General features: G+C 41.7%; 1 protein-coding gene across 1 annotated transcript; it reads left to right on the top strand.

The window, feature by feature from the left end:
- The first annotated feature begins 323 nt into the window (after window positions 1–323).
- On the top strand, window positions 324–6,466 carry LOC149279511 (kyphoscoliosis peptidase-like). Its single transcript, XM_089501091.1, has 6 exons — window positions 324–482; window positions 1,518–1,626; window positions 1,742–1,859; window positions 2,442–2,633; window positions 3,949–4,139; window positions 5,145–6,466. Exons 1-6 carry the CDS (start codon window positions 324–326, stop codon window positions 6,464–6,466), a joined length of 2,091 nt encoding a protein of 696 aa, XP_089357217.1.
- Window positions 6,467–17,822: the final 11,356 nt, after the last annotated feature.

Below are 17,822 nucleotides of genomic sequence, written 5' to 3'. Positions count from 1 at the left end.
CAGGAACCCAACCTCCAAAGAGGCTCGATACTAACGTGTCTTTAAAGATGGAGGAGTTGGATCCTCGTAACGGTTCAAATCTAAATACTAAAAATAAACCGACTGGGATTCCATCTTCATCCGTAAGACATCTCCACGGCCGCGACCGACGCCAGGAAGGCAGTGCATTCAAAAGCCAGTCTGAAAGTACGGTTTCCAATGTGACCGCCGGGAGTAAGAAGGAGGTGTTTCAGTTTTGGACAGCTAAGAATAAAAGCAATGTTAACTTTGAGGCCAAAAAATTAAGAACCAACTCAAACTCGGATCATGCAACAACGTCGAACATGATGGCCGACTCCAAGGATACGCCAGGAAACCATGGTGGAGTTTTTTATGTTGATAATGACCCCACCAAACCGGCGAAAGGGATGAAGAGGAAAGAGCTGTTTTCCCTCGACGCTTTTACGCACGTCGATCACCACGTTCTTACGATGAGTGAGCCGGTGAGTAGGAAACCTTGTGATAATCTTGGAAGACCACGCGCCTACATTCCACCTCTCTAAATATTATACTAAGAGCCCTTTGTCACTATATACAATCTCACCTCCTATTTCTATTAAACAAATTGCCCTCTTGAAATATTTTTGATCACATCTCCTCCCTTCCTTCTCTCTACTATTGTATACATATTTGTAAGTGTTCCCTGGTATGTCCATAAGGCCACGTGCCATATCAGTGGCCCTTCTTTGAATTGCCTCTGAATTATTTATGTCCTACTGGAGCCACGGTCTGCAGAACTGGACACGGTAATCTGAACGAGGTCTCACCGATGATCTATAAAGTGGCATTAGTATGAACGTTTTCCTCCTATTACATAACCTAATAGCCTACCGGCTAGTAACCTCTCCGTCCTTTGAATGCACCCCTTTAACGCGGACCTTCTCTTACCGTGTGACCAGTATGAAATGCTTCACCAGATCCACAATAATACGCTACATCCAGCGCATCACCCTTATTTATTACTTGAATTATTGTCCCAGGACTTACTAAGGTCCGCCATGATCTTTCTGCAGTAGAAGCAGCTGCTTTGGATCATGTACGCCGTGTCTCTCCAGATAACTACGAGCTATCTAAGGTTATCATGAATTTAAGACTCACAGGGCTAGAGTTCCCTGTGTGATGCAGAGGGATCTGGGCCCAGACGAGGGACTGGCCAACCTAAACAGGGACACTCGGAATGTAGGGATACAACTTGATTTTGAGGGTTGCTTGCTTTGTAAATTATGTTACAATAAAGAAGAAAAAATAGTATATGTGCAACTCGACATAAACGGACAGGTATTTACACAAATACAGAGATAGGGGCGAGAGAGATGGAGTGGAGGGATTACTCAGAATTTAAACCTTGTGTTACTCAGATGTATTATTTATGCAGTGATGCATTTTAGTATTTCTGACAACTTTATTATTATTATAATTATTTTTATTGTAGTTTATTGCTCCCATTGTTATGTTTATTCTATTTTTTTTTTGTTTAGATGACGTCCGATTATTCAATGCAGGAAATTGTAAGTAAAATCACAGAAAAGTCCCAGAATGACCTTGAAAAGATCCGTGCCATCTGGATTTGGCTCTGCCATAATATCAGTAAGTATATAGGATACGGCAGGACCCCCAGTCCATAGCTTAAACACAGTGGGCCGCAAAAGCCGTAGAGTCGACATTCACTCTTCATACGTAAATCTTGCTTTTATGTTATAAGGTTATGATGTCGACGGGTTTCTCGGACAATCTCCAAAGATATTCCAACCGGAAGACGTTCTGAAGAGCCGGAAAGCCGTGTGTTCCGGTTACGCCAGCCTGCTCAAAGACATGTGCGGGTATCTATGCGCTACCAGCCTTGTTACACGAACTAGCAATACGCAAGTATGTATTTAATACAAGGATAATATTAAGGGCAACATTTCCAAAATAGCTAAATAGATATTTTATACAGGTGAGCAAAGAAAAAAAAATACAAATATATACTCCAAACTATATTATTAAAGCCCCTGTGCAATATATTTTATCCCAGTATATATTACATTATATATTTTGGGGAAATGTATTTATTTTAAAAAAGTGATTGTTTATTAAAATATAATTCTAGTTTTACATCTAATATTGGTAAAATTAGTAATTTTACAGTTGGCTTCATTGATGCCCCTGGAGTCCTTGTTTTTTTTTCATAGCTATTGTATTTAACCCTCAAATGTATCATGACAATAAAATTCTTAACCGCATACAATCATTCTTTTAGAGTGAAAGAGACAAAAATAATCTTTAGGTAAGGGATGGAGCTGGGAAGGAAGTGAGTAGGTAAGAAGCAGCGTTATATGGATGCAGGGTACTCCAGCCTGGTGGGCTTCACATCGTTTAGGGGGACAGATTATTACAGGACGTGACTTTGTATTTTGTTGCAGGCTGATTGGAATAAAATGCAGAGAGGTATCAGGGTACAGCCGAGGCACAGAACACAGCGAGGGTCTCAGTTTCCACAGGACAAAGTCCAACCACATGTGGAACGCGTTGGAAATCGATGGCCGGTGGCACCTCCTGGACGCCTGCTGGGGAGCAGGAACTGTTGATTTTCAGAAAAGGATATTTATACCAAGGTTAGAGTATTATTGAGGTCAAATGCACAATGGCCCACTTGCTAATTCTTTCAAAAATAAGTTAAAGGGACACTCCAGCTACCGGATGCACTTTAATGAATAGAATTTTATTTTCAAAGCCCAAGGCGTTATTGTTGTCATCTGGTGTAGAAATGGTGAAAGTGATTGCGCTCTATATAGGGCCACAGAGCACAGCAGGTCCCAACGTTCCTCTTCTGAGGCTTCTTGAGGGACCTCAGAAGCCTTCAAGGGGATGCGGGAGCCAAAAGAGCAGTGCCGAAATAAAACCATGAAGGCTGGCATCATGAAAAACTGAACCATCACTGGTCAGCCATAGGCCAGTATGGAAAGTAGGGGTCTGTGTATCAAAAGGGGCTTTTACCAAGCCAACGGCATTGTCTGAAGGGTGCAAGGGGAACCTAGGTGGACCTAACCTGAGGGCTTCCATTCCTCCCTCAATCTTAAGGCAAGAGGACCAAGCTTTTCCTCTCTCACGGGTACTCACTTGATCTTAAGCAAAAGGCTAAACCAAGAAGGGACTTTAATGAATATGATAACCGGGGTGTCTTTTTTTTTTACTCATGGCCCCCGTTGCAAATGCACGGGGCGACTCTACTCAGCGAGTACTTTCACATGCATTGTTCTTTGGTGAGGCTGCCAGAGACATTAAATCGTCCCTTTAATTTTCCTTACGTGACTAGGGCTAAAAAAATAATGTATATAATCCATACGTGGTACTGGATGCAGTGTGAAGAATATGCAAGAAGATGGTTTCCACCTCATTTGTGTTCCCAGAATGGAGCTTCACATGCAAAAAAACCATCAATAGAGGGTCATTTACACACCAGCTGCTATAAAGAGGATGAGACCCTCATTTGTTATCAGACAGACATTTTTTGGTGACATATTCCCTCTTAAATATATATCTTGACATGAACACGTGTCCTACGGGTACGAAGCCCAGGGGCGGCATACGTTGGAAATGCATAACATTAATATCCTACTGAACGACACATAAAGGTATTATTAATGCTTAATAATTTCAGGTTTTTATTGGAAAACTTAAGAAAAAAAACAAAAAAAAACAAACACTTTTTAGTTGTCTCATGATATTTTTATAGAGGTTCTGAAAAATGTGTTAAAATAGTTTATATCATAAATGATTAGAAACCATACACTGAGAGGATCTCATGGGGCATCGCTTGGAGTTCCTATACGTTCTATTTTTCGGAACCTCCTTTTGTAACCATAGAATGTGCGGATTTCTGACGGCTGTTAATCTGTTCTCCTCGATTTCACGTTTCTGCTTCTCCAGTTACGAGGATTTCTACTTCCTCACTGATCCGGAGGATTTTATCGAAACGCATTGGCCTGATGACCCCGCTTGGCAGCTCCTTGAATATAAAGTGTCGTTTGAAACATTTGAGCAAAAAATCTTCAAAACCTCAGAGTTCTTCAAACTCGGTCTCTTCATCATTTCACCAAAAGTGTTCTACCTCAAGACAGGTGAGAAAAAGATTGTAATATTTTCCGTGGCTAAGGAAACCTTATCCGTTATTGGTTTATTTCAAGGCTAGAGTGACATAAAATAGAAAAGAACAATAGGATGTGGTGGGGGGGAAAAGCAGGGTTCCTTATAGAGGAGAAAAAAGGACATCTAGGAGGACACATGGATGACGGACGGCTTACAATACAAATATTCAAGGGGTATGACAGGACTAGAATTGACAGACTAAGACAGACCGATACATTAGGTGGAGAGAGCCCTGCTCGCAAGCTCGCAATCTAGAGGGAATGTTAGAACCGATATCCAATCCGATAGACACATTAAGTTGGGCTTCTTCTGTGCGATTTGGTTTATGAAACACCTGCAACGTTGTTTTGTTTGGGTTTTTTATTTTTTTTTTGTTACAGCATTTTCTATTCTTTTGGTTCTTAGCTAAATTAGTTAGCCGTTTTGTACAATCCAAAAAGAAAATCATATACGTGTCCATAGAGAATGCAATGCAAGGTGCACCAGATCTAAATGAAAAGGCTTAATTAATATCCTTCTGTTACAATTTATCTCTCCAAAAATATATATTTTTTAAATATTATGAACACAGAATTTATTTATTTTATTTTAAAATAAATGGAGCACTGAGGCAGAGAATTCCAAGAATATCGTTATATTTTCTCAATATATTGAGTATTATTTATTTACATGATAAATAATGAGAGGAAAAAGCCGCGCCAGTAGGAAAGTGTAGAATATGGGATTTTTCAAAGGAAGGAGTGAAAATGATATCTAACTCTTTTGGTGCTGGAGCAGGGAAGTCACTATACTGAAGTACAGCCTGGACTTAACAAGTGCAACTTTGGTGGCCACCAGAACATGTTACAGAAATAAAAGAGACCGTAATATTATTTTAGAATGTTGGTCTCCTCTCCATAATTTTCATTCTAACTCAAGGAACATTATAACATATCGATAATAGTAAATTTAACCCAGATTACCCTCTTTGTTTACAGATCGCGGAGAGGTCAATATTATGCTTGGCTGTCCCCAGCCAACAGAATTTAGCTATAAGATCTATAAGACTTCAAATAATGACCGCAGCCCGGTAGAGAAGACGTACGGGATACTGACTATGCATGAATCGTCAATGACCCTCAAAGTTATGCCGCCAACAGATGGTCTGTTTGAGCTCATGATATTCGCCAGACCCATGGATAGTAATGACATCTACAGATGGGTTTGTTCGTACCAGATCGATTGCCCAGACCCACAGGGTTCAGACTGCCTGCCAAAAAACCCTTTTCACTTTTGGGGTGTACACCAGAAAGCAAAATATTTTGGAGTTAGCAGCTGCAGCCATGGAGGGGACCTCATCGTTGCAGAAAACGGTGCTTTGAGTCTGGTGTTTGAGACTTCCAGGCCGTTGTTGGCAATGTACGAACTCGCGCATAACAAGCTGACAGAACCTTTCAGCAAGACGTGTCTGGTTTCTCACATCGAAGAAACACGGCTGGGTTGTCGACTTCTCCTCCCTTACCACGGCTTCTACAGGCTTTCGCTGTTTGTCAAAGACCAGAAAGGGGAACATTTCCAAAACGCTGCTAATTTACTTATTCAATGCACCCACCCTATAAACCACAATGAGCTTTTCCCACCGAATCTCAGCATTCACTGCGGGCCGGGACTTAATTCAAAACTGAAAGGTCTCACGGATCCCAGCCACCTTTCACCTGTGATAACGACGGCCAATGGCAAATGCAATATTACCTTTCACGCTTTACCAACTATGGAGGTGTTCGCCGTCCTGGAAAAGACCAAACGGAAGACTTCTTCATACCCCCTGGACAGGTATTGCCTAATAACCCACTTGGGGCATAAAATCAGCATCAGTGTTTTACTTCCAGAGGCGGGATACTACAAATTGAGTATTTTTGGCCGGAATCAAGAAAGCCAAGAATTCTCTCATGTTTGTGATTATGTCATTCGTTGCTTGTCTGATCATCACTGGCTTCCTTTCCCAAAGGTGTTTGGCGCCTGGAGACATGGCTGTATATTACTGCATCCAAGAGTCGGTCTGCTTCCGGAAGAAAGTTGGGAGACTTTTAGGGTTAAAATCCCTGGGGCCTGCAAGGTCGTCGCAATTGGTCCGATAAAGACCGAACTGCTACTTACTAAGAACAAAGTCTGGGAAGGCAGGGTTTTCACTGGCTCTGCCGGGTCTCTCATCAAACTAGCTGTAAAATTAACCCAAAACTCAACCACAATGGATATAGTGATGTCATTTAAATCGCAAACAACCAACAACCCGACTATCACAGATGGATCCTCTGGTTGACAAAAATATTGGTTAAAGCATAAACAACAAAACACTGACAAAAATTGGTTTTATCTGATTTTGACCGCAAAAAAACCCCTCCCTTTTCCTGCAGACTTGGAGGCCGCCATTGCTGTCAGTCATGTGGTATTTTGGATGACCTTCCCGGCTCAAACACCACACTGAGCTGACACTTTAAGGCAATGCTAATGAAGTCCTTTCCTCCAGAGAGTTCCGCTCATCACAGTGTCTGGCTGTGTTATTAAGACTGAGACATTCTGTTTCCCACAGGCTGTGTGAAAAGGATCCAGGGTGTTTCTCTAGACTGGGCTCAGATAACAGAGTGAAAACTCATACTCATTGGCTTATGACGGTGTAAGAATACTTTGCATTTAGTAAGGTAACCGTTTAATCAGTCTCAAAAGGTTGTCTAAAACAAAGGAGCTGTAGGCAGCTGGAAAGTATAAATCATAGGAAACCCAACCCTGTTCTCCATCGATACAAAGACCTGGAAGACCTTGTAATATTCCAAAAAACAGGGCCCTTTTACCCCTGGCTATGGTGATGAGACCAGTTTTCCAACTTTTCACCAGAATGAGCATTTATACATGAATCCAATGTTCCATAACCAGATTTGTACCCGGAGCGTCCCCGCGTGTATCAGAAAAGTAATATTCAAACTGTAAATATAGAACTTCATCTGAATAAATATATGGGAAGTAACAATGTATACTGTTGTCATTCATTCATTCGATTTCAGATTATTCACAAATAACTTGCTGAATCCAATGGAAATTGGGTACAATATTTGTAGACTGGATATCCCAAAGTGAGGACATATGACCTTTGGATTAAAAGAAAATACTGTTTCCATTAAATATTTACCTATCCTGCAAAATTGGACCCATAATCAGCCACTTGGTGGTTTATCTATTCGTAAATTGGAAGTATGAATGAGAATATTAGATTTGGAAGGGACATTACACATTCTCACGGATCCCTCCACTAAATGCTCTAATGTAAGTTGATTAGAAGTTCTAAACCGATTTAAAGATCATACCCATACCTGGGAACATTCTAAATGAGCGGCCCCTGAAACTCATGAAATATTAACCCTTCAATCAGCCATCGCGGAGATTCTATGCAGTTATATACCCCAATGGTTCTAATACTGGTCCCCACAGAAACCTTGACTTTATTATTATACTTTATTTATAAAGCGCCGACAGATCGAGTAGCGCTGTACAAGGTAAAAATTTTACAGACAACGACAAGTACAAAATGACAAGCAATTGACATACAGATACAAGAGGAATAGAGGGCCCTGTTCCTGCAGGAACTTACATTCTAGGTGGATAAGGGGTGAGAAATAGGAGGTGAGGACTGCGTGGTAGTGAATGACGTTAATGTAGGGGGAGTTTATGTCAGTGGTAGGTATCCCTAAAGAGAAGAGTTTTTGGGGAGCATTTGAAGGAGGGTAGATTTGGTGTCATTAAAATAAACTTAATTGAGTCACCTGCGTTCAAGCAGGGATATCAACCATAACATACTGGAAGCAAAAGCACCAACTGCGAGTCTTATATATGATCCCGGCGGGGGGGGGGGGATAGGAAGGAGACCGTGTGACCCAGAGAATCTGCCCCTTCAGCCTGAGATTGGGGCAAAAACCCTGAGACTCGCGTCAAACACTAATCAGATCACCTCAACACAGCTGTCACGTGGCTTATTGCTATACTGGAGAGAAATTTCATATTTAGTTTCTGTTGGCTCCAAGAAATAACAACAATATGCAAACATTTTGACCATTATGTCTAAAAAAAAAAAAAAAAAAAAAAGTAATTCTGGTATTATGTTTGAAAAGTTGTGTTACCACCATGGCAACCAATCGGATGAACCTGTTTCTATGGTGACCAGGCCACTTTGTACAAGAACAGTTCTGATGAATTTATACACGAGCGCTTTTGTTGCTCACCCCAATGTCACGAGATAACTCATCGGTAGCTTTATTTAGAGAGAATCTGAATTCTGCACGTTTCAGGAAAGCGCCTGCCGGCAGAATACAGAATTTATAGTAAGTTACGGGTTCCACAAACTGCCGGGGATCACCTGCCGGACACTGCCGGGCAGCACGTAGAACATGTAGGCATCCAGAACCAGTCCATTTGGGATACCGGGGAATATTTGTAGAGGGTTCAGGCTGTATGCAAGTATATTTTAATTTACCAAGACAATATAAATAATAAAATGTCTTCTCCTTGAACATTCACACAGTCAGCGGAATTGTTTTGGGGGGAGCAGATCATTTTCCCCACTGACTGTTTAATAAATATTTGTGGCCGATCAAAATTGTGTCCTTGTGAATAAATTTGGTTAATTCGCCTTAATAAATATTTGTAGCAGGCGACCCTTGTTACAGAACGAAACAAAAAGGTCAGGGCAGGCCAACAGCCGCCGATCCATCAGGTTCCTTGAATATTAAGGACTGTATCCGGATTTGGCTAAAATAAGGGATGTTGCACAGTTATGGCGGAATGTATGAGAAGTTTAGATGCTTGATTTGCAATCTCAGCTTTGGTGGGTGTCCCCCTTTAATAACGCTGTATACAGAAAAAGCTCCGTCTTTCCTCCCCTGATGCCCCTCTTTTCTAGGAGGTCAGAATGTTTGCTGGGTATGAGGGTATCGCAGGGTTCTACAGCCCTAAAAGCCCTGATAATGTGTATAGATCAGGGGCGTCCAACATGCGGCCCGCGGGACCTTGAGGTGCGGCCCGCGTGAGATCGGCAGCCAGGATCACAAGAGCCCTGCTGCTTACTTGTGGGAGGTCTTATTGTCCTGCACAGAGGAAGCGGGAGGCCACGCTCCCTGCTGAAGTCTGTGAGCGGCGTCGAGAGCTGTAGTGTAGGTAAGGGGGTGGGTTGTTTGAATGAGTATGCCTGTTTGAGGGAATGAATCTGAATGAATGAATTTGAGTGTGTGTGTGTGTGTGTGTGTGTGTGATAGCATGGATGTGTAAGTGCTGGAATCTAGGCATGATGGGATGTGATTGCTGTTAGCAATCACACTCCTATCATGCCAAGTCAGCCAGTACATGGTGAAACCTGGCTAGCTGCCCCCTTGTGTATTGATGCTGACAGCAGTATGGGGTCTGCACATCACTTACAGCCACCCTGTACCAGCATGTACTGGCTGACTTGGGATGATAGGAGTGTGAATGCTAACAGCAGTCACAGTCCCATCATGCCTAGGTTTCAGCATTTACTGGTTGCCTGGTATAAAAAGTGTGTGTTTGCTGTTAGCAATCACACTCCTATCATGCCAAGTCATATTGTTGATTTTTTTTTTGTCCAATTGTGGTGTTACTTTTAACAAAAGTGTGGTTAACGCACTAAAATTGGACAAAAAAATACAATAACCATTAATTTATATATGATTGTTGACAGCAATCACACTCCTATCATGCCCAGCCAACCAGGTTTTGTGTCGTTTACTTTATTTTAATCTGCATATTTTATTAAAGGCTATATTTTCTCACAGTGAAAAATGAGTGCGGCCCTCGCACGTATACAATTCTGATGAAGTGGCCCACTGCAGAAAAAACTTGGACACCCCTGGTATAGATACTGGAGAAATAGATTTATAAATTACAATATTTATCTAAAATATATACTTTATTTTCCTGCATGCTAGCTGTGTGATTTCACAATAGATCAACCGGCAGCACACTTCTTTTATTTATATTAACAGCTGATATATTGCGGAGGCAGCAAGCAGCCGTTTTGGGCGCCGGTTCCATGTACCGATCCCTGCCCAACGAGAGAGACTTTTATTTTACTCGTAGAGAACTTAACGATCCGCCGCAGATTTCTCCATTCCCAGAACGTCATTAGACATACACGTGTCAACAAGCAAGACTTTGGCCTTTACAGGGCTGCTGGTTGGTGTAGCAGACAATAGGCACATTAAATGTCTCTTTAAATAACCCGATACAGCCCTCACCCCCACCATCCTCTTGGCATCAATCCTTTTAGGAATACCAGTACATTAACGTGTACTCGCCGTTATCTCCCAGTTTGACACGATGGGAGAGAATAACGAAACCCTCTGCCAGCGAACAAACGCTCCGTCAGCTTCCCACAACTCGCGTCTCTGCGGAGCAGTCACTGACACGTCACCTTGTCACGGATTACAGCCCGACTCAACGCACCATGCGTGCCATCAGGGGCCACACTAAAAAAAAAAATAGGTGTTCCCAGGAATCCTGCGCCTGTTCCCAGGAAAATTCCAGGAGAAAGTTCCCAGCCCGAGACTCAAGTGTGTTAAAGACGTGTTGAAGCTGTAACCCTTCCCCCATTCTTCTGGGAGTTAGTGTCACTATTTTACTTCTTCGTTTTCTGCGGACTTTATCATATTAATGTGAAATATACTTATTTTGCCTTCATCTAATATTTCCAACCATTCTCTCTTTGCTTTACATTTAAAATTTCGTTAGCTTTAATCCTATTTTCCAAACACTACGGTCCCAGACATAAAAACTATAGAATTTTCTGGCAGATCCGACCCATTCGGACCTCATCTAGGCTGCCTGTTTTTGCTGCTGTAAAGACATTTTATCTTCTCATGAACGTCTTACAATATTTTAGCTCCCCACTGAGACATTTTTCTACTATTAGCCCCATTTTAGCAGCTCTATACTGCCCATCGGTTTTAAATCTCAATGTTTCCCTTCCGAGAAGTCCATGTTTCTCCTATCTTATCTCAAGAATCCCATGTCTATCCATCACAGACACCGTGTTACTCTCAGCCTCTACAAATTAAAAGCAGCTCATATGGAGCAAAAAAACCCCCAAAATCCTCCAATGTCACGAGCAAATTTCCTTGGCATTGATGGATTTACAGAAGCTTTAGCCATAGTCTCCATAATTTGAAGATACAAGAGATGCCTTCAAGAGTCCATGAAAAACCAAGTTGGCCGTTGACGCCTTACACGTCATTTATCGTTGGGTAACTCAACAATGAATCAATTCAGTACCTGTACAATATAATATAATATATCCCGTACTGTAAATGGCTAATTTGCCCACCAGTAAACCCAATCCAGAGCAGAGATCCGAACAGGAGAACCCCAGATCACAGCGGAGTACAAAGTGCTCTTTTACTCAACAATATGATGCTTTCATGCGTTTTCTTTAAATAAAAAAAAAAAAAAAAAAATGTTCATAAGTCTGGCTCGCCAGGTATTTTAATGACCTGTTTGTAGAGTTCTTCTAACCAATGGATATGCACAAAAAAATGAACTTTCCAATTTCCTTGGCATTTCTTCTATAAGCGGAATTCTTAAAATAAACCCTTTGTAGCTTAAAAAAGCGCAGGCACATTTTGTACGAGATTATAACAAAGGTCAAGTGATTTGCAGAGCATTGAAATGTGTGTAGAGCTTATTAGGAATAGGATTTTTGAATCTCAACACCTGCCTTACTCCCAAAAAGCAGTGTTTTGGAAAAGCTCATTTTATCTCTCCGTCTATCCGCCCATTAAAAGGGGATTATCTTGTTCTGAAAAATACATTACGTGGCTGTTTTTAGTAAAATAGCTCAGTGTAACTAAAGAGCAAAGATTTTTTTTTTTAATAATAAAAAAAAAAAAAAAAAAAAAAAAAGAAGAATAAAGGGTTAAGAGATCACAGGAAAGAAAGATGAAAATGGACGACTTGATAGAGATCTGCCAATCTGAGAACATGGCTAAAGAAGACCAAGGGCTTTTACGGACACATGGCAGCCACCTACTACACATCACGGTGATCCATATGGACCTGGAAACAAAATCTCAGGAACCAAAAATGTAAAACAAGAGTTAAAATTCTCGATGGCTGAATTTTAATTATATATTTCAATAAACAATCTTTAAATCGGAATGTTCGGGTGAACAATTTGTTGACTTAGATGGACAACAAACTGGTAAAAGAACATTACCAGCAAAGCTCATCCTCGTACAAGGACACGATACACGTATCGGCCAAACCTACTGTCCATCAACACAAAGGACGGTCAGTAAGAGCCTCACCATCCTAACGACCATTTCTGGGGATTGAGTTGCGCAGAACTATTGGTCTTCACCTGGAAGGCTTCTTCATCTTCTACTCAACCAGGACTCCAGTATTGCCGGGTCAGATACAGAATGGACTTCTTGTGGTAATAACTAGCATCACACATCACCGCTTGGTTCTGGATTGGGGAGACAGCCCTTCATCCCAATTGTCATGGGGCAAAACCCAACCTAGACATTTTGCCTCTAATCGCATATTTAGCATTACGAGATCTCACCCCAAGAGGTTTTTGATTCATCTGAACAATTGTTACTGGCTTCCAATAAATCACTCTGACGTCATACAGAGGGAATGTGAAGCTTGATATGCCCACCGATTGATGTGTCTTTGTATATTTTGTGGCACGATGGCAACATTGCCCCTTGTATGGACTGAATGCTTATAATTCATATATATATATATTATACACACAGCCAATTTAAAACATTACAGAATATCTGGAAACCATGGAGATATATAAAGCTTGAATTGTGACCAAAAGTATGTTGACACCGGAACGTCACACCTAACATGGGGTCGGCCTCTGCCGGTGAGGATATAACAGTTTACACTTTTCCAGGAAGGCTTTCCACAAGATTTTGCGGAGTTTCTGTGGGAATTTTTGACCATTCATCCAGTGGGACGTTTGTGAGAACAGTTTCCTCTGCTCCAGAGTCCAGTGGCGGTGGCTTTACACTACTCCTGCAGACGCTCGCCATTATGATCTTCAGCTTGTGTACAGCTTCTCAAGCCATGGAAACCCATCTCCTCCCGACGCACGCCGTTCGTACCGATGTTGCCTCGAGAGACAATTTAGAACCCTGTAGTAAGGGATGCTAAGGGAAGAGGCTACTCACGTCAGCACTCGGCAGCCCCACTCTGAGTGTGAGTGGTCTACTGCTTTGCGGTTGAGCCGTTACCCCTAGACACTTTCCCTTCACAATAACCGCGTGCACAGCAGCCCGGGGGAAAATGCAGGGCAGAAATGTCATGAACTGACTTGAAAACATGACATCCTACGACCGCCATGTTTACAGTCACCAAGTTCTTCAGTGCGACCCGTTCTACCGCCGACCTCTGGCTACCGAGACGGACCCCTATGGGCTGGTTTTACACACTTGTTGGCAACGAATGCGGTGGAAACCCCTAAACTCAATAATTAGGAGGGGCGTCCATTTATAAGGATCTCATCTAAATACAATTAAGAGAATGGCCCGGCTGTACCGGCGGCGGGATGCGTCTCCTGGGAGTGCAGTTATGGTTTGAACGCCTGGACTATGTTTCTGCGCAGGAGGTTTCCACAGCGGAGGAAAGTAATTGTATATTATTATTTGGGGTATAGAAATGTAAAATGCAGGGATTTGGGGGTTTATTTTATCTTTTATCTCACAGTTTTCCCCCTTGTAAAGTGACGAGGCGTGACGCGCCAGGGAAACAGACAAAATAGTTTATTGTTACTCAGCGTTACATTGGAGTTAAAAGTGTAAAAATCAGGTTTACACAACAGCAGGTAAAAACATTAAAAGTAATACAAAAATAAATGTGAAGGTCAATTCTGAAACATCCTCTAAATACTAAATAGTAATAAATACAATAGTTAGCAAAAAGCTTCAATCACACGGTTCAGTTTTACTGAAGTTACAGTAGTGTTCATGGAAAAAACAACATTGCAAAATAAACACTGAATCATTGAAACCCAGCAAAAACAAACAAAAAAAAAAGTGACTTTTGGCACACTCTTGAGTGAGACTTAAATATTAGTATTTAAAATTAAAATGAAGAAAACGTAAGTCCTCTCTAACAGTCTGAGGTACGTGTTAAACTCTCTACTTAAACGACCCACGCGTTTCTAAGTCACAGTTTCTAGGATCCGACCCTAAACTAAAATTGTCCCTTTTTGTGAACACGAGCGATGTGTCCGACAAGTCGGAAATGTGCAAAATAAAAACGGTAAAGAAAATCATGGAAACTCTCAGAAACACTTATTTGGAATACATATCCAATCATTTGGTTACTGGAAATATTCCTCAAAAAAAAATAAAAAAATCAGCAGCATGAAAATAAAAAATTCCGCAAAGGACAGGAAAAAAAGGTGAATATCGTCCCCGTTTTCCTGTATATATTTGTCACGTTTGCTTTTTTCCTCCCCTATAACTTCAGCAAGTTTATTCGCACTCAATCAGAGATAAAAACCCAAACTGCTAATAATAGTGTGAGCAAAGCATGTAAACTCCTTGAGGACTCTGCCAGGACTTCTTAGTCCCCAATTGCTTTAAGCCTCGTTCCTATTTATTAAGGAAAGACTCAGTGCAGCAGCACGTCTTTGTGCTTACAGATCGCGTTTTACAGTAAATCACATCTCCCGATAACCGCCAAAAACGCAGGTTAACAGGAAATCGCCAATCGTATTGAGACGAGCTCCACGAAGCCTCGAACTTCCAGCAGAGCTAAAATTGAACTTTTAGTCCCCAAAGAGCTTTATTTCCTTTTAAACTCCTACATCTACAATACCGTTCAAACGCTTGGGGTCACTTACAATTGTCCTTGTTTTTAAAAGAAAAGCACATTTTGTCCATTAAAATAACATGAAATGGATCAGCGCAGATGGGGTGAATGCAGAAAATGACTATTGTAGCTGGAAATGTCTGATTTTAAATTGAATCTTCATAGGCGTACAGAGGCCCTTTATCACTCCCATCACTCCTGTGTTCCAATGGCCCTTTATCGCTCCCATAACTCCTGTGTTCCAATGGCCCTTTATCACTCCCATCACTCCTGTGTTCCAATGGCCCTTTATCACTCCTATCACTCCTGTGTTCCAATGGCTCTTGATCACTCCCATCACGCCCGTGTTCCAACGGCCCTTTATCACTCCCGTGTTCCAATGGCCCTTTACCACTCCCATCACTTCTGTGTTTGCTGATCCAAGTTTAAGTTTTATAGGCTGATCAGGGGTTAATCCCCCCCTTTGCAATTATGTACAGCCAGAAATGTACTTGTTTTCCATGAAAACAGCTCAGTGACCCCAAACTTTTGATCGGAGGTGTATAGAAATGTGCTAGAGACTTACCTAAAGTAAGCAAGAGTAAACGTCAAACCCTTCCACCAACCCAGTGTTCTCCCTTTGAAGCAGGGAGCGAGCCGTTACAATCGCCGGTCATCTGTCAGAAGCGCGTCTCCGGCCCCGAATGACACGTTCGGCAAGGCACTGCTATCTCACAAAAACGATAGCACTGTCACAGTTTTCTCTAGTTTCTACTAAAATAAAAGTCGCAGGTACAAAATAAGATGAGGTAAACTAACTGCATTCCGACACTAATACGGGTTCTTCATAGAAGTAGTACCGGTCTGGTGAAGGGTTAACCATATATTCATTTATAGCACATGGACCACTAAACTATTTAAGGTATTCTAGCGGAACGTTCCAGACATTATTAAGCCTGCCCTTTAAAAACTATGGAATAGAGTGTAAATTCGATTGAAATGTGATCTGCGAGGATTAAACCTGCGGCTCGTGCCAGATCCGAAATTTGGACGACACTACACTTTAGTTTTCAAAGGGTCTGGCCCTGTATATATTATACACCCAACGTCACCAAATGACACCAAGGAAGCGACACTTTATAGTAAGTGAAGTAAGGGCAGGGGTAGGGGATGCATGGCCTGGGAAAACCTAATAGCCATCGCCCTTAGGCTGACTTAGGATAATGGGAGTTGGAAAGTGACAAAAAGGGTCTGTTTGCTGCACATTATGAAGGAGTGCTTGGACCTGTATAATGTATAGATAAAGGTTTCAGAGCAATTTAACTCTGCATTTCCCTTTATAATGCAGAGCGAAGTCTGATCCGTTAAATTCACAGCTTAGTGAATAGACCCCTATATTGTCCTCGCCACGCGAGGATTCCTCAGGCCATTCCCGTAGTTCTTCAATAGATGGATGGCTGCACTATCCCTGCATTGGAGGTTCCACCGAAGACCCGCGGGGTACAATCCCCGTCTATACGCTAAACCCGAGCTACGTGTAACTACGCTACTTCATTATGGCTTATATATCAGAGATCAGCAGGGTCAGTAACAAGTGTTCCCTCTCAGGTGACAACAACCACCACACAATAATCATTTTAGTTAAATCAGAATTTCTGATTTTTTTTAATGTTCTTTTTCGTTCTTTAATGAAAGTAATAAGTGGCTCTCAGTTTCTAACGTACGGATGATTATTTGTGGCTAAGAAGATTGTTTGGTCTGCCACGAGACACGTGGATTTCACCTTATTAGTAACCTATTACTGCGGCCGAATCATTAAAGGAATGTTGTGTTCATCAAGCCGTGCTGTATGCCTCAGAGCCACTTTTGGGAAGCGCTCGAGGTGCATGAATGTTCATTCACCTTAGAGGTAACACGGTTCTCTTGCCGTGGAGTGTTACTGTTACAGAGGAGCTGCTGATCCCTAGTTACATCGAGAGGTACTATATCCCCCGCATCATGCATAGATAATTCACAGACCGTTCTAATGAAATCCATAGACAGGCCTTTGAGGCCACATGCCAGGTCCAACAATCCACAAAACAAAAACAATGACACTTTTAAGGCATATTCCATTATAAAAGTGTTTCTTTTTTTAAAATACAATTTAAAATGCAATTTTCTCAATGCGCTGATAAGCTTTTAGCTCTAGGGCTTATCACAGCATTTTCACGACGCTGGCATGTGGCGTGGCTTTAATGCTAAATATGTTGCACTGTGCTTACACATCGCTAAATAATTATATATATATATATATATATATATATATATATATATATATATATATATATTATAACATATATATGGAGGAAACGGGAAAGGGTTAAAGATAGGCTCTCCAATACCAGCCTTTGTAGCCCAAACCGGCGCTCCCGCGTCTCATTCGGTAACAAAGCATTTCCTGCGCTGTAAAGCACCTCCTGGCCTGGGAAGCCATTTTTTTTTTTTACAGCACACCTTGTATGTGCTCATCGATGCCGGCAGCCGTCTCGCTACCAAGATGAAAGAAAGCCGGCTGGGAGACGTTTCTGCCATTAACCCCGGAATGCCAGGAAGGTCTCTCAATTGGTTACAGCTCATATTACCTGCTGCAGGAGTTTCTTCCCATTAATATAGAACAATTATTCTCGTGCAGCATGTATATAGTTAAATGTAGCAGGTTACTGCAGGCCTACCTGTAACTACCGGGTGACGCGCTCATCATCCGTTTATTAACGGACTTCCATTCTGCGTAACGTATTACGGCGTTTCTACCACAATAGCGCAGCATA

The sequence above is a fragment of the Sceloporus occidentalis genome, unplaced genomic scaffold (assembly GCF_023333645.1).
Source record: "Sceloporus occidentalis isolate IW3139 unplaced genomic scaffold, rSceOcc1.0.p SCAF_163, whole genome shotgun sequence".
In the NCBI taxonomy this organism is placed as follows: Eukaryota; Metazoa; Chordata; class Lepidosauria; order Squamata; family Phrynosomatidae; genus Sceloporus; species Sceloporus occidentalis.
This window is presented reverse-complemented; position numbering and strand designations above follow the sequence as displayed.

Excerpts from the sequence above, each read along its gene's own strand:
- LOC149279511 (XM_089501091.1), top strand. The coding sequence starts at position 324 with ATGATGGCCGACTCCAAGGATACGCCAGGAAACCATGGTGGAGTTTTT. Across the intron at positions 1,860-2,441 it reads CTGCTCAAAGACATGTGCGG|GCTGATTGGAATAAAATGCA; the intron begins GTATCTATGCGC and ends ATTTTGTTGCAG. Across the intron at positions 4,140-5,144 it reads AGTGTTCTACCTCAAGACAG|ATCGCGGAGAGGTCAATATT; the intron begins GTGAGAAAAAGA and ends CTTTGTTTACAG.